Below are 25553 nucleotides of genomic sequence, written 5' to 3'. Positions count from 1 at the left end.
CGGCGTCTTCTCTCCAGAGCGACCCGTTAGACCACACGGCTACAAAACCGCGCGGAGCAATACAGATGCTTTCTTTGCGGACTAATTGCGCAGCCTTCACAGCGTTGCACTTGATGTATGAAACGGAGTATAGAGGGAAATCTGGCGCCACTGTCTAGGGGAGCCGCGCTTCGGCGAGTGTTCCGTCATGTACCAGGTACCAGGCAGGGACGTTCCACTTGTCCTTGACGTGGCTCATGAACAGGCTGAAAAGTTGGCTCTGGCTATAAGCTACAATATTACTGCAGAAGGTTCATCAAATTTGTGTTGTTATTATAAAATTGAACCTCCAAAATGAATAATTTGTCAGTGGTTACGTAGAATCTTCGTGCACGATGAACAAGAAAAAAATGTTGCCCTTTTTTTGTTGATTTTGGCTTCGAGATAAAAAAGAAGCCATATGGCTAGCTAAGCCAAGTAGGCTAGGAACGTCGTTAGCGGCGATGGCACCCCGCGACTGCAGCGACAGATTTCTCTCTAGTATATATTAGTATAAAACTCTATGGCCGCGTCAATCGTAGTTTTTCTGGCGATGTCATTTCCGTGACGGATATGACGTCAGTGAGATCTTGGTGGACCCCGACATAAAACACCATCGTGTTAAAAAGAAGGTTCGACATTTGGATAACTTAAAAAACGAATAAAAGACACGTTTCCTCGTGCACTTCGACTTCATATGCAGTTCCCCAACCAACATTCACCTCAATACAAATTATGTGGAAATTCAGACTCCCTGTTTTACGTAGTTTGGGAATGTAGCCGAAACCCGGACTTGAAATCATATTTCCCCTCTGAGGTAGACGCTTCGCAGTCCACAGAAGTAAAGCCACCGCAGTAACGTGCCCAGTACTGTGATTGACCTCTCATTATCATCGTCATTATCCTTCTCTGGTTGCGTCGTTTCTTGCTGTGTTGCTATGACTGGATGCCTGGACTAATCGCCATTTTTAGCAACCTTTCGTTGATTGATTGTGGGGTTTGACACGCCGACGCTTCGCAGGCGATGAGGCGCGCCGTAGTGGAGGGCTCAGGAATAATCACCTGGGGATCTTTAACGTGCTCCGAAATCTCGAACACACGCGCGTTTTTGCTTTTCACCTCCATGAGAAAAGCTGCCGCCGCGGCCGGGAATCGAACCCGGGTCCTCGTGCTCAGCAGCAGAACACCTTAGCCACTGAGCCACCGCTACGGGTATTGTTAGCAACCCATATAATCTATTCGGGCGCAGCTGCTTTGCAACTTTTGCAATTATCATGCTCAAAATACTCCTGTAGGCCCACAGTGATCCGATTGTGCCTTCTCATCTAATTCACAAAATACGCTCTGCATCTGCTCCAACTTAAGAATAGAACCATGACTTCTACGGTGGTAGACAATGAGCTAAAAAATAGTAGAAACATAGAGAGACAGAATCGGAATTAAACTTGAGCTAGAAACATCCTTCGGGAAGTGGCAAAAGAACACAAAAAAGAACCGTTGATCGCAGCTATGAAATGTCTGCCTGCCGCCGAATGAAGAACGCATAAAAGCAACCTGCCAGGTACTGAGTTCAATTCCGACCTACAAAAAATCGGTACGCCTGTTTTTCTTATTGCAACGCAAGAATGAATTTATCGCCTGCTGTTATCGCACTCGTGTACCTGATTTGGAAGCAGAAGACGGCATGGACTGCACCTTGATTTATATTTGCTTGAAGAGCTTGTGCTCAAAAATTCAGGTGCCTTTGCCTCTACATATTTTCGGGCTTGTAATATTCCTAAACGAAAGAAAACCGTCTGGTCGTTCTTAATCCGTGTTGAGCGCCCGCGTGGGTGGTTTGAATACCGCGCTTCGTGAAAAAAATTTGAAGTAAGGCCGGAAGATGGCGCTAGTGGTGCTATTTCTTAGCATTTCAGCGGTTAGGAATCCGGCCCGGCTTTGAAACGAGTGTTTGACATTTATATGTGTTTAATCCAAGGTCTGACGCACGTGGTATAAAAACCGTCGAGCCATTTTTATTCACTTGTCATAATTAGTTCACAGCAAAATTCGCCTTCTGGAATTTTTAATCCTCTACAAAACTTGCACGTAGAGCCCGACCGTCGTACCTTAAAATGAAAAGCAATCGTAGCTGCAATTCCTACTTCGTAAACAGTCCAACCAGGGTTAGATCTCTAATGCTGACATCAAATTACCGTACGTTTTTAAGTATGCGCTGAAATCGCCTGCACATTCGCGCTCTAATATGCGAAGATTGGTTTGATTGGGATGCATGTATTTTATGCCGAATATAAGCAACCTAAACGTAAAATGGGCAGATAAACGAAACGAACTTCCGAATCTCTAATGTAAGAAAAAAAAAAGACCTAGGACAACGTTGCGAAAATGCACTAGATGAAGACAAATGACACGTAGGCTACAATCTCGAAAGGTTTTTTGGACAATTTGGTTATGCACGAATGCACGGGCACTTGAAAAGCGCACAGAGCGCAGCAAAAGACGGAACTAAGCCACACAAAGGAAAGCGCAGATGGGAGCCAAACCACGTATTTCCAATTTTACTACGACGGCCCCTTCATTTGCGAAAACGTGACTCTGGCCAAACTTCTTCCCGGCACAGGACAAGTGGAAGCGAGAGGAAAGCTACGTACAAATATAAATGAGCTCGCCGAGAGGCGTTGGTTTTGACACGTGGCCGCTGAAGCACAAAGAGAATATATGTAGGAGCGAGATAATTAAATTAGGCACTGTGCGCGCAGATCAGCCCGAAGAGCAAGTGCTAATGTATCGGAGGCGCCAATTAACAGTGCAGAACTTTCGGAGCGCTAAGTTCGACTAAGTGGGCCTCTACTCGCTGCGCTCACGTCGAAGTCGGCTTCAAAGAAATCGCAAATGCAGATGTGCATAAAACACGAGAAGAGTCTACGTATTAAAGACAATAAAACACAATGGTCGTCGTTGGGAGAGGGTGAAAAAGGAAGGAAGGGGGAACACTCCGGTTTCTTCTCTTGTCATGTGTGTCGGTGTGTCTTACGGAAGGTGCGATAAGTAATAATTTGATGAAATCACTGAACTCTACCGTCTACAGTGTCGTAACGCTGGGCGCACCTATTTACGCTCTGTCATTACCTTCCCCTTATTTTACTGTTTTTGACTTTTTAAAGCAAAACTTTCTACCTCTTCCAGCCAACTGCTTTGTCGTGTGCGCCACAAGAAACTCCCAATCAGGCTAAATAAAACTACTGGCACCGCCAAGGATCGAACCTGAGCCCGAAGAGAAGCGGAGCGAAAGCCCGTCGTTTTAGCGAATAAGCTACGCCCAAACGTGGAGACGGGGGAAACAGACGGTGGTTTTGATTCAGGGGCCAGGGATGGGGAGGTCGCTTTTTGGAGTCGACACATAAAACAGGAGTGAGGGTTGGAGGGAGGGAGAGAGATGACGCAGTAGTCGCGCGTGCCCCTCCTCCTCACCCTTCGAAAGACGCTCCTCTCCGCTTTCTTACTGCCGACGCACGGTCGGGCTACAGGGGTGGCGTCCGCCGCTCTAGCCGGACGTGACCGACGCTGCTGCGTTGGGGACGCCGCCCCCGCGTATTCCAGGTAGAACCTGGGCCCGAAGAAAAGCGGAGCGAGAGTCCGTCGTCTTAACGACTAAGCTACGCCCACACGTGGTGACGGGGAGAAACAGAAGAGAGAAAAAGAGTAACAGAAAGGTGACGTGCTGTACTTGATGCTGCCACTTCTAGCCAAATATGGCTGCACAGGTACTTTTTAAAACATCCCCACCACGCGTGCGACATTGAGTTCACAGGACAGCTTATTTTCTGACGCTTTCTCCAGACGCGCCGCATATGAGCGACATCGCAGTTGCAAAGGCGACCAAGCATGGCTTAGACTAAAACAGACTAAGGCGTTGTGCTGCTGAGCCCAAGGACGCGGGTTCGATTCCCGGCCGGGGCGGCCGATTTTCTAATGGAGATGAATAGCGAAAGCGCCGTGTGTTCGAGATTTCGGGGCACATTAAAGATCCCGATGTGGTCAAATTATTCCGGACGCTACGGAGCGCCTCATCGCCTGTGTAGCATTGGCGAGTTAAACTATACAATGAATCAATAGAAGAAAACAAAACTGGCTCTGCAATTCAATCTGTACGATTTTCGTGCGTCACAAAGTGGCAATCGAAATGAAGAATTACCGCCCTTCCTCCATGCACCTCCCCCATCAGCGAGGGCGACCGGAGCGCGGGATTCCTTTCCAGGTGCCCATTTTATGAAACTGTACGGGAGGCCCACCGACTGCTCCTGACAAATCGCTCTACTCGCGCCCTGCGGGTGAAAAAATTCAAAGCAAACCGCCGGGGCTATTGTGTGCAGTGTCGTGAAACTTGTTGAGGAGAAGTGTAAAGGGAAAATTATGCATTTTTGTTTTTATAATTATTGTTTTAATTTTTAGTTTTTGTCAGGTTGTTCTTTCGTTCCTGGTTAGTGAGGTTGAAGTGGATAGCCTATATGAATGGATTCGCGGCGACGAAGCAGCAAAAAATGCTTGTGCGACGCGGGCAACGCGCAATTCTGACGCTCTGATAAAATAGAATCTTTGGTATAGCATCCTGCCGTTAAAGGAGCCATGAAGAGAAAACAAAAGTTTGTTTTATTCGAAAGATTAGGTGTTTCATAGTACCCTAAGCGCTTTCCCAGAAGCAAATGATGCTTTATTCACTGAGAAATAAGGCAATTTAAGCAAAAATTTTAAATCTCCCGCTAAATTGCACATTTCGTGACGTGAACAATGGCGTCATTCGAGCCGGTCCATGAAACAAATACTTAGTATGTCGACTCCATATAGCACCCACACGCGGGAATCAAACAGGAACCGGAACTCGTGCCGAAACCGAGACGGCGGCCATTTTAAAAATACTAGTAAAACCTAGTGCACCCGCAGCCCTAGTCATGGAATCGCCTGATCCGGAGAACAAAACTCTCGCCGAGAATCTCCCGCTTGCATTTAACAACTACACACCACTTGAACGCTCAATGATTCGAAATGCACTAGCGGCAGGAGTTGTGGGATACGCGGATGGACCGGAAAGCGACCATGATAGCCACAACAGACGAAAACAGACGAAAGCCCAGCCGTCGGCACCGCTGCCTCGTCAGCCCCGTCGCGACGGACGAATACAGGCTGGTACGTATGTGCCGTATTTTTATTACGGTTAATAATAGTTCAATTGCAGTAGCAGTATCGCTTATGCCAGTTGGCCGGTGTCGTGTATGGAAAGCCGTTCGCGCGAGCTCTCTGCTCCGACCAGAAAGATACGAGCGTCAATGCGCGGTGTGTACGGCATTTTCCCCCCCAAGGTCAGAGCGCTTTGACGGCGATTTGACGAAGTCGGCGACGAGCGCCAGCATGTCCCAGGAGTGAGCTAACGTAAGGGTCCCTGCCGTAATCACTTCCTCGTAAATGAAGCGAGCACACTCGCACTTCCTTTAGCTCTCTTTCTCCTCCGTTTGCAAAGTTTACAAAACGTAGCCACTTGCTTCGCCGAGGTTCGTCGTTGGGCAGCACATGAAAGGAGATCTCCTCACCGGCGGGGATGTCGCACTCCCTCGACGATTTGCCCGTACTACATGGGCATTTCAAAACGCAGCAACGAAATTTCATTGTAAAGTACTCGAACAAACTGAAGTTTTCAGTGGTTGTAAACTGTAAACGAGCTCGTAACGACAGCAGCAAGCCAACACGACCTCCATACCGAAACCTGTGCGATGAGTGGCACTATCTCGTTGCTGCTCTCTGTTCCTTCCGGAAGAATTCACAATTCAAGAAATCATTGAAAACATCGAGCAGGACGGCTTCGAGTTGTACGCAGCAAGGCGGATGGGGGAAAAGTCAACTACTGTGATCCTGACGTTCGCAGGGTCAGAAGTTCCCCGCTGCGTCTACTTCTACGGAACGGCACACCGGTGCACACTCCACAAGAAAACAGTACCAGTGTGCAGTGTGTGCTACGAGGTTGGCCACCGTAACACGGCCTGCCCACGCCCAGGAACACGCGCCTGCCACGAGTGCGGTAAGCGCGACCCAGGTCCTGACCACACCTGCGTGGCAAAGTGCTCCCTGTGCGAAGGCGCTCATGATACGGGCGCCAAAGGATGTTCGAGGCGCTTCGTCACTCCGTACGTTATTCGCCGGAGAGAGCAGCAGCAGCGACGACAGGCGCAAGGTCAACATCAGGTGAAGTCGCAACAAGGCCTGCAACAGAAAGCGTCGGTGGAGCAGCAGCGGCTGTCGAGGCGGGACCGGTCTTCGAGCCAAAGTCGAAGGGACCGATCGGCGATTCCAAGACGAAAGGGGAGGAGTACCTCCAACACCGGTTCAACACATGTCGCTGACGGCAGCAGACAGCAGTCGAGGTCCAGCTCAAAATCCAGGAACAAGACACCAGCGAGGAGCAACCTAAAACAGGTGGGCTGGTCAGACAGATCCTCCATCATAGATGACAACCAATTTCCCCCATTATTGCAAGAGCCTCAGAAGCAATGTAAAGAGTGCGAACAATTGAAGTCATTGGTAGCCAAACAAAATGAGCAGATTGCTAAACTAACTGCACAAATAGAAAATCTAAGTGAAATGTATCGATCGATATTAAATAAAAGCGAGACTGAGAGCTGTAGCCAACGGACGGACACCAACGCAAGGAGAAAGGTACCCAAGCGGGACATCCAGCCAGAGCAGCCGGAACACCAAAAGTCACCAATGTCAGCCACAAAGGACGAACCAGAGTGGGTGCATCCCATGCAAGAAATGAACAGCACCATTGCGCAGTTCGCAAACAAGGTATCACAACTGGTGACGCAAATGACCTTAAAGATATCTAGGATAGACAGGCTTGAAGCCAACGTTAATCAGCTTCTACTGACGCAAAAGACAAGGAAGGGGGTACCGTATGCCAAGACGGGATCTGAGGGTGGTCACACAACCAGTAGCCTCACCCCAAATCAAGATGGGGCATCCTATTAAAAAGCCAACTGAGACCACGACAATTCTCCAGTGGAATTGCTGTGGCTTTAGAGGCAAGTCAGGTGAGCTACAACAATATGTGGACTCACTCGACAGCAAACCAGACATCTTGGTCATGCAGGAAACAAACAAGAAACCCAAACTCTCGGGCTTCGTAACGTACGTCGATCTGACGGAAAGAGGGACAGCAGTGCTGGTGCGGAACACAATAGCGGCTACACAACATCCAACAACAGAAAGAGGGTGCGAGCACACCTTGATTGAAATCCACAGCCAAGGTATAGGAAGTGTACACAACGTTTTTATACTCAATATGTACTGCAGACCTTCCAAGAAGGACCTTGACCTAGCGGGGACAATTCAGGATGCCATGGACAAAGCTGGCTATAGACCTTTGCTCGTACTTGGCGATTTCAATGCGCCGCATACTACGTGGGGCTACAAATTCTGCTCGAAAAGAGGTAGGCAACTAGCTAGTCTCATGCATTAGCACAATTTGGCCTTGCTCAATGAACCAGGCACTCCAACACGAATGGGCACTAGCTCTGCCAGAGATACCACGCCTGACCTGTCGCTCTTGGCAGGTATCCTGGACGCTTCGTGGCAAAACACAGGAGTGAACTTGGGGTCCGACCACGACGTCCTCAAGATCACAGTAAGGGGCCCCGCCTTCAAGGCGAAGTTCGGAATAGCATGAATAACAATCTTGGACAACCTTAGGAAGGAGCAGGAGGAGGGGGTAGAAGAGACAACGACGGAGAGCAAGCCCTACGAGCACTGGGAAGAGGAGCAAATCACCTTGGTAGAAAAACACACCGAGAGAATTGCAACCCCACGCAAACCCCACGTGTCGACGCAAAACTGGCACATCTCTGGCAAGCTCGGCGCAGTCTGACCAAACGCTGGAAACGGCAGCGACACAATAGAAAGCTCCGCAAGAAAATCCAAGAAGTCAACAAACAGGCTGCGGAATACGCTGCGGAGCTATCCAGGGAGAGCTGGCTCAGCCTGTGCGACGAACTTCAGGGAACTCTATCGGCTCGCAAGACGTGGCAGCTCCTTAGACACCTTATAGATCCCGTGACAAGCAAGGGTGAGACAAACAGAAATATGACCAGAACGTTGAACAATTATAATGACGATGTAAAGAGGCTCTTTGGGGATCTTAGAGACAAATACCTCAAGACGGACAGGAATGTACAGCGGCCAGGATCTTATCGGGGAGCACCCAACGAGACGCTGGACAAACCGTTCACCGACTTTGAGCTTAAGGTGTCAATTGCCGAGAGCCGTCAGAATAGTGCCCCGGGTCCAGATACCATCACGTATAGGCTGCTTAAAAACTTGAGCGACAGAGCAAGGAAGGATCTCTTGCGGCACATGAACGAGGCCTGGGTGAGCGGCAACCTACCGAGGCGATGGAAGGAGGCAGAGATCAGGTTCATACCGAAGCCCGGAAAGTCTCCGCACATTGACAATCTAAGGCTCATTTCCCTCACGTCTTGTGTGGGTAAAGTGATGGAGCGGATGGTGCTAAATAGGCTGCAAAAGCATCTAGAAAGCACCGATCAGATGCCGGATACCATGTTTGGATTCCGAAAGCGCCTCGGAACGCCGGACGTGTTGCTACAAAAAAAAGGGGAGGTCATGAAGCAGGCTACGAGACATTCGCCCAGAGCCATTTTGGCGCTTGACCTCAAGGGCGCATTTGATAACGTCTCTCATGCCAGCGTCCTGTCGAACCTCCAGGGCACCGGATGCGGAGAACGGGTTTACAATTATGTACGGGACTTCTTGACTGACCGCCAGGCGAGAATCAAAGTGGGGGAAGAGGTATCCCCTCCTGTGAAACTGGGTAGCCAGGGGACCCCCCAGGGTTCCCTCTTGTCACCCCTTTTGTTCAACATGGCACTCCTGGGCCTGCCAAAAGCGCTCGGAGCGATCGAAGGATTGGGGCATGCGCTATATGCCGACGATATCTCGCTCTGGACGACGAAAGCAGGCTCTTTAGGATGGATCCAAGACACGCTGCAGGCAGCCGCAGATGTTGTGGACAAATTCGCCAAGGGTGTGGCCTTATATGCTCCCCATCTAAATCAGCACTGGTGATCACCCGGCCAAGGGCGCCTAAGAAACAAAAAGAGGACATAAAAGTCAGCCTAGAGGGCGAAGACATCCTCCCACGCCCTAGCACAAATATTCTCGGATTAGTCATCCAGGCCGACAACAGGGCATCTATACCCGTTGCGAAACTAAAGCGCACGTCGGAACAAATCCTTCATATGCTCCGACGGGTGGCGTCAAGAACCCGAGGCCTCAAGGAGAGGGACACACTTAGGCTCGTCCAAGCCTTTGTGGTAACCAGAATAACATGTGTAGCACCTTACCTCCTCCTGAACAAAGCGAACACTCAGGTACTGGACGTCATCATCCGCAAAGCCGTCAAGCAAGCTATTGGAGTTCCTATGAGCGCGTCTACATGCAAACTCTTGGAAATGGGCTTGCATAACTCGGTCGACGAGCTCATTGAAGCCCATCTCGCCAATCAGAAACAAAGGCTGAGCCAAAAAAGCGGGCAGACGCATGTTGCAGAAAATCGGCTGGAAGGTGACGCTATCTGAGGACAGAGACCAGCTGCCAGATGAATGGCTGGAAGCCATCAAATCCAAGCCCATCCCCAAGAACATGAACTCAGCGTACCATGGCGGCAGTCGGGAGGCAAGAGCTCGTGCTCTCAACAGGCTTCTCGCAAAAGAAGAAGGGGCTATTTTCACGGACGCCTCCATGAATGACGGTACGAACCGGTCAACAGCAACGGTGAAAACCACGAAAGAGCTGCTGACGTGTACATCCGCTGTAGTTCAGAGCATTGAAGAGGCAGAGGAGCTGGCGATTGCTCTGGCCCTTACTCTACCGGACAAGACCAAGGTGGTCACGGATTCCCAGCAAGCCTACAGAAGCTTCCAGTGCGGCTGGGTGTCCCGGTTGGCCCTCCGAGTGCTCAAAGAGAAAAAACCTCCGAAGGAAAGCGTAGAATTAGTGTGGGTACCGGTCCATTCTGCGGTGGAGGGTAACGAGTTTGCCCACCAGCAGGCCCGAGCACTGGCTTACCGGGCCACGTCCACAGCAGAGGCAAAAAACCAACCATTGCTTACCTACAGGGAAATAACCACTTATTACAGGCACGACAGGAGGACGCTACCAGCACCCCACGCAGCACTCACGAAGGAACAGCAAACGATATACCGGCAAATCCAGACAGAGTCCTTTCCGCACCCCCGTCTACTCAACCGCATGTTCCCAAACCAATTCGAAGAAGCTTGCCCAATCTGTAAAAAACTAGGCACTCTCCAGCACATGATAGGAGAGTGTAGGTTTAGCCCGAAGAACCCGCCCCCCTTACCCGAGTCTCGCCCCACCAACCCCACTCTACCCTTTAACGAGAGATGGAGGATCTTGCTGACCAGCCCCGCCCTGGAGGATCAGCTACTACTGGTCACCAGGGGCCAGGCGGCGAGAGCAGCATATGAATTTACGGGAACAGGGAACCACCTCCGTCCAATGTGGAGTTCGCAACGAGCGACTCTTAAATAAAGTTTCTTCTCTCTCCCTCTCTCTGTTCCTTACTCCCCTCGTTTCTATTTTTACCTTTGCTGGTTGGCGATATGACGGCCAACCTCCTGTGAAGGGATTACGATACCAAGCAAGGTCGCGGCTGTGCGTGCTGGGACGGTTCGTTGGCCCCGAAGAGCCTCAAACCCGAAAATTCGTCTGTGCGACGGTGGCGACGGCGAGATGTCGAGTTCGGCTGGCGGTAGTTTCGTACGCATTGGCATACACGCTTGCGTGTTGATTCGGAACTTCAACCGTTTACTCCACCGTTCTTAGTGTCATAAAAGGAATGTGTAGTATGTTTAACGGGCATATAGTTCACTATGCAAACTGGTAAGCCCTGCCTAACTTGAGTTTGCTTTTGCCGGCCTCCGCCAATCCCAGAGCATTCTCGTGTGACATCATACGTTCTGTTGCGGGAATTGAGCTGGTGGGTCGCATGTTCATTCCCTTTTTTCCTAATTATGTAGCTTATTTGAACGAAGTTTGTGTTAAAAGTGGTATCAGTATGGCTCTAACGAGGCAATCTTTCGAATGAACCAAACTTGTGTTTTCTCTTCATGGCTGCGCATAATCATTTTCTATCTGCATAGCTGCCTAACAGATGGGATTTCTGCGGGCATCACGTGCTTCTGCCGGATGTGTGCTACAGTAAAAACAACTCTGGCACACTCCTCTTTCCTGTAATGTACAGCAGAAACGGGAGGTAGGCCGAAGGTTTGCCGACCAACTGCCGAGTCAGGTGCTTCCACATGATGAGTAATAAAAATAACCACATTTCAGTACTTGCCCAAAAAATAGTGCGTGTAGATCCCAGGTGCATTGAACAAACGCAGCTGCGTTTCTGTACGTGTTTGTTTGTAACCTTAGCAGAAGCAGCAGGATCCGCGCGGTACGCCGGATGCTATTCCCCCCAAAACCGGGCAGGATCCAAGCTAATTTTGTACGTACACCGCGCTCAGACGACAGCCTAAGGTGTAGTGCCACACGCGCCGTGTTCTGTCCGTATCCGTACTCCCAAGATTCAAGCGGGTCAGGGAGTGCCTTGAACAATGGTAAGAACATTTCGTAGCTTCGTACTTCACTAGAAAATCGGAAAACGTCGTGGAGACCCAAGAATTTCTTTTTTTTTTGAACGTAAAAGCATCAATATCGAACTGAACACTGCTGGCCTATACTTTCAGTCTTGCGCTGCGAGTTTTGGTGACTGTTGATCGGCTGGGTGAGGTCAGCGGACACGTGCTCGATATAGCGTGTCGCTACCACCGGGCAATCGCAGTCCACGCCACAGCTGCACGCTCCCCTTTCCACGTGGCTCTGCGCAGTCCTCTCCGTGGCCTAGAAGCGCGTCCCTTAACTTGTGCGTTTATTAGGGCAAAGCTCGTGCGATGGGAAGCGCGAACGCCGTTTTCGACTTCCGACGTCAACGTCAACTCCAACGACGACGTCGACATCACTCAATGAGCCATTAAATGTTTTCGTACAAAAAATATCGAACGCCCAACATGGTATTTTTGCGAATTTCATCCCGTTACTGATTAACGTTATTGGTTGATGGAAAAGAGTTACTCGATAGTAATTGAATAATTTAAAACATTGGGTTCTTTAGATGTTTTTAGCACCCCTTGGCTCATCGCCTCCCGTAAACAGTTTACACCAGTTTCATCGTCTTCATCCACTGTGTGACAGTGGGAAGCATTGCATAGTATATCCTTAGCTAGCTTTCCCGAACTCGTTGTGTATAGTGACCCTTTCAATTTCTTGAGTTCGTCCTTCCTTGCCGAACATGCGGAAGGCTTTTCCAGCGTAGTTTGGCGGCTGGTAATAATGCTGTTGGTAGGCTACATCGAATAAAGGGATGAAAGATACGGAAGTGAAGTTGAAGTTTTTCAGTAAGTGCGGTGTCTGTTTACCTGCCCCTTGCCCTGAAATAACTAACTATTAACAACTTACTCACTCATTATCTATCTTACTTAATGGCTAGAGCTAACTAACTAAGTAAGTAACAACTTACTAACAAACTAATTAGCTAACAAACAAACAAACAAACAAACAAACAAACAAACAAACAAACAAACAAACAAACAAACAAACAAACAAACAAACAAACAAACAAACAAACAAACAAACAAACAAACAAACAAACAAACAAACAAACAAACAAACAAAGAAACAAAGAAACAAACAAACAAACAAACAAACAAACTTACTAAATAACAAACAAACAAACTACCCAAATAACCAACTAAAAACTAACTAACTGACGAATGAACTAAGTGTTAGTATAAGTATCGATGCCATTTATTGCTGAAGCGAGTCAAAGTCCAATCGCGGGCTACGGCTTAAACAAGGCGTCGGAACTAGTAGCCCGCTCTCGTGCCAGGGACGTGAGCGCGTCAACCCCGTTAATGTGGTCGCGTGAACGCCTAGCCCGGTACAAAGCAGTATGTAGCACTCCATCCCCCGATATTTCTTTTCTCAATATCATGGAGGACAACGTCTATTCCTCGGTGGATTTGTGCGCCGTTGGAAAATCTTGCTGACGAGATGTTGCTGTGTTTTCTTCCGCGTCGACAACTTCACTGGGCGCTAGCTTTTCTCTAGAAAGAATTAGTTCCGGACCCGATGTTTCTAGGGCTAACGGCATCGGTAAAGACGACGGCTGTTCTGGGTACTCCGTCCGCCTTACACGTACATGGTTCAGATGTCTGCGAACCTGCCCAGTCGACTTCTATAGACTAACCACAAGCGAAGCCTTTTCGCTACGATGAGCCCGCAAGGAATCCATCGAGGTCCATTGCTGAAGTTTCCATGAAAACTTGCTGCGTCTGCCAATCCTTTTTTTAAATTGTCGGATTGTTCTGGATGAACGTTGGGACTACTCGGCACCAGTAACTGTATATTTTTACGGAATTCTCGACCAAACTTCAGTTGTGCTAGGCTTTTCCCTGTTGGCGAGATAACAGTGCCGTGCTGTTCACGCAGGAATCTGGGCAAACGTAGGTTGACGTTCGTACCTTCCTGTCTCGGTAGAGCCGGCTTAAGTTCATACATCATGCATTCCGCTTGGGTGTTAGTTGCCTGATGGTGTGGAGCACTTGTGAGTTTCTGAATACCGTTCCCCTGACAAAAGGTGGTCATTTAGGCGGCGAAGAACGCAGTACCGTTGTCGCTGACGAGCTTTTCCGGAATTCCAAAAAGTAGCAAACAGTCGGCGAAGCTCCAGGATGACCATTGCCGAAGTAACGTTTTGGGAAGCTCCGCTATTCCAATTATTTGGTGTACGCGTCTACGATGACCGTGAATATTCGTCCCTCGAGTGGTCCAGCAAAGTCCAAATGTAGAGTCTGCCACTGGTGCAATGGGTGTTCCAAGTAAGCAAGGGCGCTCTGGCTTCGTCTCTCCGGGACTGTTGACCATGGATACTGAAGCCTAGTAGCTCGAAAAAGTTGCTGCCTAAGAGGTTGCATCCACATCTCTTCATAGTCACTAAGGCTAAGCTCTGGGTCGCAACTTTGCACTGCACTTCTATGATGGCAGTTCCCAATGCTTGGAGGCTTACTCCTGACCACGTGCGGAGACTCTACAGGCGTGTCCAAAAAGACGGTGGCTTCTTCGGCCAAGCACGGCGGAATGTGTCTTCGCTGATGATGGAGTGTGAGGCTTCCGAATCCGCTTTGAAAACCAGGTGCCCACCATGAACGTGAAGTTCAACCAGGTGCTTTGGTGCCATAGATGCAGCCAGTACATGGTTGACGTCCTCGCATTGGTCTGGGTGACATAGCTCAATATTGCTCGTAATGGGTAGAAGGACAGCGAGTAGCTTACTACTCTGAGTTCTAGCCCTGTGGTCTCTAGCGTTTTCCTTTATGTACGCCTTATCAACATGACCAACGTTCCTACAAAAACGGCAATCTGATGATCCGTGTGCACAGTAATATGGGCTGCGATGCTTGTCGTAAAGGTAGCACGGCTTGTCCGATGTCATCTGTGCTGGATTCTTCCCAGGCATCTTCGCACCGGTTTTGCTCACCTCCGCGACTCTGCCTTTGACATTCTTGTCTTGCAACTTGGCACTTTCGGAATGTAGAGATATGTTCAACGCCTTTTGGAACGTCCGCTCTTTTTCGGTGAAGAGACGTTGTAGCAGATAAGCATCTCGCAAACCGCAAAGGAATCTGTAACGTATCATGACAGCGAGGGCAAACGTTGTTGCATGCAGCCCCAATCCGCCTTTTTGCGACGCGCCGGCCAACAACGATGTGCGGAAATTGCACCGCGCCGTTAAAGCCGTAAGGGCGGCGACGTATGTCGTGATCGACTCGACTGGTAGCTGGTCGCGTTGCTGGAAACGACCCCGACTGTAGAGTTCCGGAGGCCTTGGGTCGAAGTGTTTTCGCAGGTGAGAGGCGATCTCCTCAAAAGGATCTTCGCTCGGTCTTTAGGGCGCCACCGATGCTTTTACCGTCTCGTGCGTAATCGGTCCGCAAAGCGTCAGCAATACGGCACGTTGTCCAGTGTCCTCCGAGATGCCATTGGCTTCAAAGTAGAACTGAAGCCGCTCCGTCAATGGAGCCCAGCCCGTACCCGAAATATCCTCGATGGAGCCGTGCGTCGCCATGTCACTGTAGGTCGACGCGTCAGTTCTTAAAACTGGCCTTCACTCTCGAGAAACACTCCAGAGACCCATCGAGGCCCATATTGATACATATCGCTATGTACCAGGTTAGGCGTTCATGCACTCACGTATGCCGGGGTTCACGGGTGCTCGTCCCTGGAGCGAGAGTGCGCTGCTTCTTCCGACGCCACGTTTTAGCCGCAGACAGCGGCGGGACTCTGACTCGCTTTCGCAATAAATGTCAAAGAGACGACACTCGCGACCAGGATGACCAGTTTTAGGAACTGACTCGTCGAACTACAGCGACATGGCGACGCATGGTTCCATCGAAGCGTTTTCCGGTACGGGCTGGGCTTCATGGCCAGGGCGGGCTTCTTGTTGTGACGCCATTTGTTAGCTGCAGCCGTCGGCTGGACTCTGACTCGCGGCCGCAATAAATGGCATTTTGACTTGACACTTACCAACCAACCAACCGACCGACCGACCGACCGACCAACTAACCAACCAGGCAACCAAGCGACCGACTGACCGACCGACTGACTATTTACCTGACCAACTGACCGACCAGTATTGACATTTGAACGAACTAACCAACTCACTAACCAACCAACTACTTAACTAACGAGCTAACCACCCAATAACTAAAAGACTAACTAACCATATAAATAGCCTGCCTACCAACTGAATTAGCGTCTCGACTGGGGCCATTTGGTTCACAGACAGCACACACAGCGCTTGTCTGTGCTTCTTTTCTAGTCCTTGTCATTTGCGCTGTTGTTTAAGTTCAGCCTACCAACTAACTGGCCGAAAGACTAACTGGCCAGCTAACTAACAGACAAACTAACCAACTAGCCAACCAACCAACTTAGCAACTAACTAAGCAAACAACTAACCAACCTCCACTAGCTAACTAAGCAACCAACCAACCAACCAACTAACCAACTAAATAATCAAGTAGTCTTTAAATATATAATGTGCAGTGGCCAGTTTAAGTAAATAGGTAAAAATATAAAAAATCTCCGCCCAATTACACCAACATCCTAGAGCGCTTCAAGGGTGGCGACAGCTGCAGGGCCGCGTTTAGCAGCATCACGCTGGAATATTTCTGGATACTTGTATTGGACCCACGGTGAACCTAGAAAAGCCACGATGTTGGGACGCCCGTGCGAACATGAAAAATAGCCGCATGCTCATTAATACAATGACCACCCGTACTCACGGCTGTTACCGTGAAGCACAAGTAAAACTTACATGCATCCCTTTGCTGTCGGCCAGAAAGAAGTGACACCCCCATGACAATCCTTCTGAGGCTGTCCGCTGCGGGCATTGTTGGCTTAGGAGCACCCCGTATTTTGCAGAAGGCGTTTACGCGCTAGCACTAATTACGGAGCTGTAGGCTATTTAACTGAGCTGTGCAATATTGAAGATCAGGGCAAGGCGAATGAGACAAGAGCAAGGAGGGCAGAGAAGCAGTGCTGTTGTCCGTTTCCATTGCGCTGGTGCTGAGCGTGGAGCCCTACCAACTACCAAGGCTAACGTTCAGCTGTGACCGACTAGCTCAGCTGTGCCTGTGCAGCTGTAGAAGTTTCGATCCACGGGGACTCCGCAATTCCCACAATGTGTGCCTGTGAAGCTGGGGCTGACAGTTGTTCAGCTTTTGTGAGAATGCTGGTCTTTAAGCAGACAGGGAATTTTGTTTCCAGAATCCGACACTTCCGCCAAGAGGTAAACCCCCTCTACCAAAGGGGGACATCGTGTGCCCCAAGGCTGCCGCGTACGCCGAGGCCCACACGCTGCGACTGCACCCCGCCCAGGAGAGATTGATAGAGGTAAAAAACTGTGGTTGATTCCTCTGTTGTAGGAATTGCTAAAACACTAAAGTGATATGTGCAGCGAAATCTTCACCTGAGCATGATTTGCGGGTCGGCGGCCGTGTTGTGAATGTGCTTGGCGGGCGGCGTCCTGCTCCCATGTCGCTTCGGCAAAGGAGTACTGGCGTCATTTCCGTGACGGATATGACGTCAGTGAAATCTTAAGATATCGCGGCATAAAACACTTTTGTGTTAAAATATAAAACCCGAGAACGAACAAACCTAAGTATAACGTACTGTTTAGTACTAAAGGTTTTTCCCCCAAGAAGACCCTGTGTGCAGGGGTGCACCCTGTAAAGGCCGCGTGCTTTGTTGTACAGGCGTTACTTAGGTGGCGGATATGACTTCAGCGAAGTCTTCGCGAATCCCGGAAAAAAATAATTCCCTGTTAAAAAAGCTGGAAAAGTCAGTGCATGCTGCCTGATGCGCGATTGAATGAACTCTAGGTTCAGCTGTGCTGTGGTGAATGGCGACCGGAAAAAGAGGCAGGGTGTTTTCTCGAGAGATGGGACAGGCGTGTCCGGTTGACTCTTACTCTTTACGAAATTTGAATATTTAGCCTTTTTTAACAGGGCAAACATATCTGCAGTTACTTTCCACAAAAATATAATTGCCTACCTAAAAGAAATTCCCAAAGCGGCCCCTGGTGGCAGGTGTGGTGGACCAGTTGCGCAAAATTCGAAGCTTTTAGGGCTGTAAAACACAAACTATTGCAGCCCATTGCCGCAGAGGTTTTGCTGCGGAGACTTTGCATACTTTCAAATGAGTTCGCAGACTTAATTTGTATTTCCAAAAAAATTAGTTTCAATAAAAAAATAAACCTGACACTTTTTCGAAGATTGCCAAAATGTCGGGCCCCGTTTTTCTGTGGCTAGGCAAGCGAGGGAGATAATATTTTCAGGTATTATTTCTTAATCCTTTTCCATTCCTCGGGCCAATTTTAGTGTATGTCATAAGAGTGGTTTATTATGAACAATGCCCTGCATTGAAGGTCAGTTGCGTATTTTTGTCTTAGGAAACCGATGTAAAAAAAGGCCATCTTGAAATTTTTTAAAAGTTACAGACATTGAAGCCAACATTGTTTTAAATCCCCGGCTTAAAGAATATGTTGCACGGTCTTTGTTGTTTTGCAGCTGTAGAGCACTAAATGTGACTTTGTAGCTGTATTGCGGGGATGTACTGGAGTGGTCTGTAGTAAACGTCATAGAGCGCCGCAAGGCCAGAAATGGCCGTTAGAGCTAAAAAATCCGGAAAGTGAAATGAAGGTGAACATGCGTTCTTGAAATCAACCGTGAATAAAGTACACCACATTTTAACACGTTGTAGAAATGCTTGCCAAGTGCATTGCACCAGCTAGCGCACTCACATTTTCTGGATGCTTCTATTAATGCACCTCTCACTGGTATTACGTGTACCCCGTGTAGGCTGACTCAAATTAACAGAACTGTTAAGATGACCCCCAGACCTCTGGGAAGAGACTAGTACTGTGTTTCGGAAATGCGCCAACGCAGTCCAGCTTTAGAAGATCACCAGTTGGCGTAGTTGGAACTGGTTTCTTGTTACCTGAAACTGACGCGAGAAAAAAAAATGGACGGAGGAAAGCACTGCCACCTGTCTAGTTTCTTCTTGTGTCCGTGTCGAGTTCGCGCTACTGCAAGATGTTCAAATCCAGCTTGCTTGAAGCACTGGGGAGAAATGTTCCGGTGGAAAGCGACAAGTACTGAAGGGCGGCAGCTGTTCTACCTGGTTCGTTTCAGCCTCATATAATCCTTCAGTTTCGTGGACAAACGAAAAGCAGCCATTAAGACAATAAATAACCGCGATTAAAGATGCAGTCGTAATAAACAACGGGGACCTTTAAAAAGCTTTTAGATCTGCATGTTCGGATCTGCATGTTTAGATCTGCATGTTTAGAACGGGCATGTTCAGAGATCAGAAATGTCATCTCTAAGCCCCGCCAAATGGAAACAAACTTGCTGGAATTCCTACGATAGGCGAGAGCAAGAGGACATTGTAATATTGTTCATGAAAAAAAAGAGGTTGAGTCTGATCCTCGCGCATGAAGCAGCAACCGAATACTCAGCATCAGCACAAACCACGGTCGACAAACTTGAAGCATGCATTGGACGTTTAAGACTCGCATAAAAAACTGTCACCTGCTAAGACTATACGGCCTCGTCGGTGTTAAGTTCCCTTGCAACATCGTATGGAGCCACAGAGAACCTAAATTGTCGTGGGCTCAAGGTTGCAGTGAAGACACGGTTGTACACCGGTTTCAAGAACGACAGTATGAAGTGAGTGTGAGTTCCCGATATGACAATGGAAATGCCTAAAATGCGAACAGAAGAATCATTTGTCGTCTCGGTTAAATCAGGACCTTTTTAATGCTTCTGACGAGTGTTGTGTCCTACCGAATGCAATTAATTCTTTAATAATTTTAAGCTCAGCTGTTTTAGAAAGGTCACGTTTGGAATTGCATAGTTAGGCACAACCAGTAGAATAGTCCTCGAATCACCCACTAGAAAGCCACAGATTTTACATCATATTCAGGGACTGTGTACTTTATTCACGGTTAATTTCCACTTCCACTTCCACTTCCACTTCACTTTCCTGATTTTTTAGCTGTGCCGGTCATTTCTCGCCTTACGGTGTATTCAGACGTTCCTGCAGATTATTCTAGTGCGTCCCCGCAATACTGTTACAACGTAATATTTAGTGCTCTACAGCTACCAAACAACAAATATAGTGTAACATGTTTTTCAAGACGGTGATAGGGAACAATATTTGCTTCAATTTGTGAAAGTTTCAAAAATCGAAGACGGCCTTCTTTGTTATCGGTATTAAAAGAGGACCACAATGCGCAACTGACCTGCAAAGCAGCGCATTTTTAGAATGAACCAATATTTTGCCTACACTGAAATTGGCAGGAAGAATGGAAAAGAAATCTAAGGTTCGATGAAATCTCGTCTGTTGGGGAAAAAAATTCATAGGTCACGATCACCAGTTTTCTTCAAGAATGGGAAAGAATGGAGAAAGGAAACGTAAAAATGTGAACTCTCTGACTTGCCTAGATGCAGAGAAACAGGGCCCAACATTTTATCATTTTTTAAAAAAGTGTCAAGCTTGTAATTTCTTGGTAAAAAAAATTATACTAGGGAAAACAAAATATGTATGCAAACTTATTGGAAAGTAGTCTAATTCTCCACATAAAAACGTCTGCGGCAATAGCTGCAATAGTTTGTTTTGCCGCCGGAAAAGTTTCGAATTTCGCGCGACTTGTCCACCGCACCAGCCAACAGAGCTGGCTTTAGGAATTTTTTTTAGGTACGCAAATTTTTTTTTCGGGTAACTAACTTCAAATACATTTTCCCGTGTGCACAAAGGGCTACATATAAAAATTTCGTCAGAATTAAAGATGTCTACTGGACACGCCTGTCCCGTCTCTCGTGAAAACACCCAGTCCCCAGGAGACAATCCTTATAGCAAACAAGGTTTCGGACTATTTTTAGGTGTTCTTTTAAAGGCTACCGGCGAACCATGTCTCGAGCAGTCTCATAGGCGCCCATTGCCGAATATGCGTGAGCGTATGGTGACCACATGACGCGGAAGGGCAGACTAGGAGGCCGGAGCCCTTGCAGCAGGGTTGCCAATGTTCTTGGCGATGTTGTGCTGTTTAGAAAGTTTGGGCAAGGCCGCTTTGGAGTCCGTAATGATGTTAAGACGGGGAGACCGGCTGTATGCTATAGCTATGCGGGGACTCCTCCAATGACGTCCCTCAGATGAGGCGGAATGGCAATTAGTCGTCTGTATATTGTGGTGTTTGTCGTACGAGGCCCCAGGACTTCAGTATGCACGGACCGACTAAGCTGCGGGACAGTCTCTCTAGCTGTGCGGTTCGCTGTGCGTGTATGTTCAGATAGGGTATTGTGTATCCCGACGTGAAGGGGGTTCGCTGTTGCTGTGTGTTAAGGGAGGCTGAGAGCTCATTCCAACCCTACAATTCCTCACATGCTCCGTCTTTCACAGCGTGAGGAAAGGCAGCGCGTATATGACGGCCGAGATGACGAGAGCCTGTATCATCTTTATGAGGTTACACTCCTTGATGATCTTCAGCCTTGTCACAACCCTGGAGATGATTCGGATGGTTTGGTAGTCCTCCTTCTAAATCTCCCTTAGTGCATCGGTATGCCTGCCATTGAATTTAAGCGCAGGTCCAAGATGATGGAGTAAACCAGGGGTTCTAGCACCGGATGAGGTTGTGATAGCTTCAATATCGGTGGATTTTGCTGATGTGGTTTGTAGATGAACAGCTTCAGCTTTTTTTGGAGGGTGAGGGGGGGAGGGGGGTGCACTATACATGGATGTACAGGGCTGAGAAATTGGACATCAGAATGAAAACTTATTGCGATAATTCACAAAATTATGGGGTATGCGTGGTCCGCGGAAAAGAAACAGAACCTATGCGGCACATAGTGTTAGAATGCGAGGGCATCCATCCAAATCTACATGAGAAAAATATTCGGCTTCCAGAAGCCCTAGGATTTAAAGGGACATTGAAGTGATTTGTAAACATTGCGGGAGTATTAGCGCAAATTGTAGTCAGGAGTTCATAGGCCATTTTTCGACCACTCTGAATGCGTTTCCGCAAATTTATTTAGTAGAAAAATAAATTTGCAAATGCTGTTTTCGTCTCTGCATCCTCGCCCATTTTCTGTGCCATTTTCGTGTGACGTCAGGAGGAAATGACTTGGCTTGACTGCTCTACTGCGCGGCTTGCCGACCTTCCGACAGAGTCAGTCGGCGCCGGGCGCCGACGGGTCGTCGCAATTCGTTTGCTCAGTTGAAACTGAGCCACGACACGTTTGTGAAGAGAAGAATGTGCCTTTATTTACTTTGTTAGTTTGTACACTGTATCAAGTTCCAAGTTCAGGTCACTCCACACAAGCGCTTCATAAGCGCACATGCGATGCTTCGCTCACTGGTACGCTAGTAGGAAAATTTAAGGCCACTTGAAGGCGGGGGAAGAGTCAGCGAACTCAATATAGGTACTAAGGAAATAAAATCAACTGAAACTTTTTCCGTACAGCGTAAAACTAGGGAGCTGGAAGCACGTTTTTTTCGATGGGTGAACATCCACAGCGGTCAGCAACATGACCAAACATCTGCGAATGCTTTCCCGTCTAAAAGAAATGCAATTGCTAGACGTGAGATATTCTGGCAATTTGGGGGACGCTTACTGCCCGAGCGCTATACGACAAACACTCACCTGAGCTGCTTGAAATGCTAAAACTAAATAAAAGTGTAAGCTGGTTATACATTATATACCTTATATTTCCGGTTCCGTCAGCGCTGGCCCATGGCTAAGTAGCCTGAAGCGCTGGGAATGTTGTTTTGCAAGTCGCAAGTTCGAATCCACGAGCGTACGCTTTTTTTTTTGTAGGTTGATTTTTTTCGTTTTCGGCCGATGTGAGTTCACCATTTTTGGGCCGTAACGTTCACTGCTCCGCGATCGAGTTCGCAGAACGCGCGCTGACTGACACTGACGCGCTAGCGAGTTTTCCTTGGCGTGCTGTTGCCATAAGCAGCGACTGCTTGCATGCAGTGGGCACAGGCCAGAATCAGCAGACCCTTGGCCTGGTACGAACACGTTTTTTACGATACAGGTCTGAGTGAGGCAAGCTCAAAATATGGGGGGAAAGGGCATGGCATTTGGGCGTCTGCGGTGACGCCTAGTGCGTTCACCCAGTGCGTAGGCGTCAGCTAGGGGTTGCTACGATTCCAAGCCGTCCTGGGAGAAGCGCGGTATGACGATTATTGAGATATCGAGAACCCCCTTCCAACGATAACGTCGGATGTCAAGCATGTTGTTTTACAAAACCGAAAGCGAAACTTGTTTGGATGCTAATCATCGACATCGGCTAATCACCGTGCATCTCCTCCCGACGTCCCAGACTTTAGTTGGTGCGGCCGCCGCAGACCGCGCATGGTAGTTTTAGATGCCAAGCATCTCATGCTTGGGGCTGTGTTGTCGTTGTCATTGTCGTTGTCCGCCGTCCGCACTCTACTGCACATGCGCATCTCTTCAGCCCCGTCAGTGTTTGGCCTGACGTCAGCGCAGTCCACTATAAAAAGAAACTGTTAGGCGGCGCCTGGTTTCGATCCCACGACTCTTTCCGCAACGGGAGGTACGTGGCGCTCTTCCCACTGCGCTACAGAGCAAGACGGGAGCATGTGCTACGAACGCGCCTTAAGTCCTTCACTTATTAAAACTACGTCAAGAAGCTACTGATACAACGAAGGCATGCGAAGCTGAACGTCAACGGAAACGACGAAATGAAAACTAATGTTAACTTCAGTAGACCCCATGGCTGCTTCGCATACTACTCAGGGTTCCCCTACGGGAAGATGGTGTAATTTTTTCTTCTTTTGGGCTTGATAACATAATTACCGACTTTTAAACCGGATAAACGATGAAAAGTTTGTTTATTTGAGCCAGTCTCCTCAGTGCAAGCAAAAACGGGAGCTTGACAAATTCACTTCCGTGTCCCTTGAAGGGTAGCACAGAGGAAGTTAACTTCAAGGCTGTCGAGGCGACAAAAAGAAGATTTGAAAGCTGGTGGACGAAAAGCAGTGAGGATTGATTGATTGATTGTAGGTTTAACGCGCCGACGCAACGCAGACGATGAGGCGTGCTGTAGTGGAGGGCTCCGGATTAATTTAGACCACCTGGGATCTTTAACGAGCGCCGAAATCTCGTACACACGGGCGTTTTTGCTTTTCGCTTCCATCAGAAAAGCGGTCGCCGCGGCCGGGAATCGAACCCGCGACCTCGTACTCAGCAGCACAACGCCTTAGCCACTGAGCCACCGCGGCGGGTAAAGCAGTGATGGGAATATTGCCTAGGACAGTTACCAGCTGTAACTGAAAAAAAGTATTTTGTGCCTAATAAGTTTTTTGTGCCTGCCGTAAGCGGCGCTAGTATTAAACCAAGAGTATAACACCTAGGGGTTGTGGCGGTGTCGTAAAGGTAGAGCATCCGTCTCGCGTGCAGAAGGGCCGGGGCTCGAATCCCGGTGGCGGAGAACTCCCACTGCGTATGCTGCAAAAAATATTCGCGTGTTGATGGAATTGCAGGAGGAGGCTTGGGGTGCCGCCTGACCCCGGTGACCATCGCCGGTAACGGTGAACCGTATTAACAAGGGAAATTGTTGAAGGGCGCATGCATGCCAGAATTGCCGCGCGGCGACATGAAGATCGTGTTGCGCCCACGAGGCGGGCTCCGTGTGAGCGATGTGACCCGCGTAGAACTAAGTCGTACACTTGCGGCGGCGGCACAGATTCCCGCAAATGAAGCAAATGAAGACGTCGGGCGCCTGAAACTCCAGCAGAATATTGTTGTGGTGAGCACCTCCAAGAGAGAGCACGCCGACCGATACGCTGCCGTGGAAAGGATCGACATACGCGGCACGGCGCACGAAGTGCCTACGAAGCGGCCCCTCACGGCACGGGGAAGGGCGTCATAAGGGGCATCCCGCTCGAGGATACGGCCCACGAGATTCAGGACAATGTTGTGCACAAGCATAACCCAACAGCCCTACAGTCAAACCGAATCGGTAAGACCCGACCGGTCGTAATTGCTTTCGAAGGGTACAAAGTACCTAATTACGTTAGATACGGCAACCTGCTCACGGAGGGCACGTTGCACAAAAAACAAATTGACGTATGATATGCGTGCGGAAGAGTGGGCCAGAGAATGGACGTGTGCCCGGATCCCTCGAACAAGATCTGGCGAGGGTGTGGAGTCTCCAACCCCGCCGAAGACCACGCATGTGTCCCGAAGTGTGGCCTGTGCGGAGGCAAACACCTGACCGCGGACAAGGCCCTACGTCGTCCGCCGGCGGTGCTGGGAACGACGCGGAGCGGAGGAAGAAGAAGACGCTGGGAGAAGGAACCGAGACAAAAGAGGTCCTGCAGGCGGACACCGCCGTAGCGCCTTCAAACAACGGGGCCGGTCGCAAACGCCGGTCCGCAGTAGCGGCGAAAACTACAGTAGCGGCGAAAACGACCGCCAGAGTCGCTCCCGATCGAAGTCACGATCCGGGGGTGGCGCAACGGCGGTTGCCGCCGCAACGGCGGCGGCAACCGCCGCTGGGAGACGGTAAACCCCTGCTGGAGCGGGAGATCCGGATCCCGGACCACGTCCCGTTCGAAATCCAGGGCCACCTCGGTGTCCCGGGTCAGTTGGAGACACCGGACCAGTTCGAGCTACCGGGCTAGTTCGAAGTCCCGGAACGAGTCAACGGGACTTGCCTTCATCAGAGTAAAGTTACATGATTTTGCTGTCATGTAACACAGCAAAATCATGTAACTTTACTCTGATGAAGGCAAGTCCCGTTGCCGCTACGTAAGTAAAC

At 49.0% G+C, this 25553-nt stretch overlaps 1 protein-coding gene across 1 annotated transcript in view; it reads left to right on the top strand.

Annotated features, from left to right (window-relative positions):
- Window positions 1–25553, top strand: part of LOC144151455 (uncharacterized) — a 106961-nt gene that overhangs the window by 27054 nt on the left and 54354 nt on the right. Inside the window, exon 6 of the mRNA XM_077682505.1 lies at window positions 16972–17097. Within this exon, the coding sequence (XP_077538631.1) occupies window positions 16972–17097 (126 nt within the window). The remainder of the gene's footprint in view (window positions 1–16971; window positions 17098–25553) is intronic.

The sequence above is a fragment of the Haemaphysalis longicornis genome, unplaced genomic scaffold, assembly GCF_048455015.1.
Source record: "Haemaphysalis longicornis isolate Haplotype H1 unplaced genomic scaffold, Haemaphysalis longicornis Haplotype H1 scaffold_9, whole genome shotgun sequence".
Lineage (NCBI taxonomy): Eukaryota > Metazoa > Arthropoda > Arachnida > Ixodida > Ixodidae > Haemaphysalis > Haemaphysalis longicornis.
Note: the sequence above shows the minus strand (reverse complement) of the source record. Positions and strands in the feature narration are given on the sequence as shown.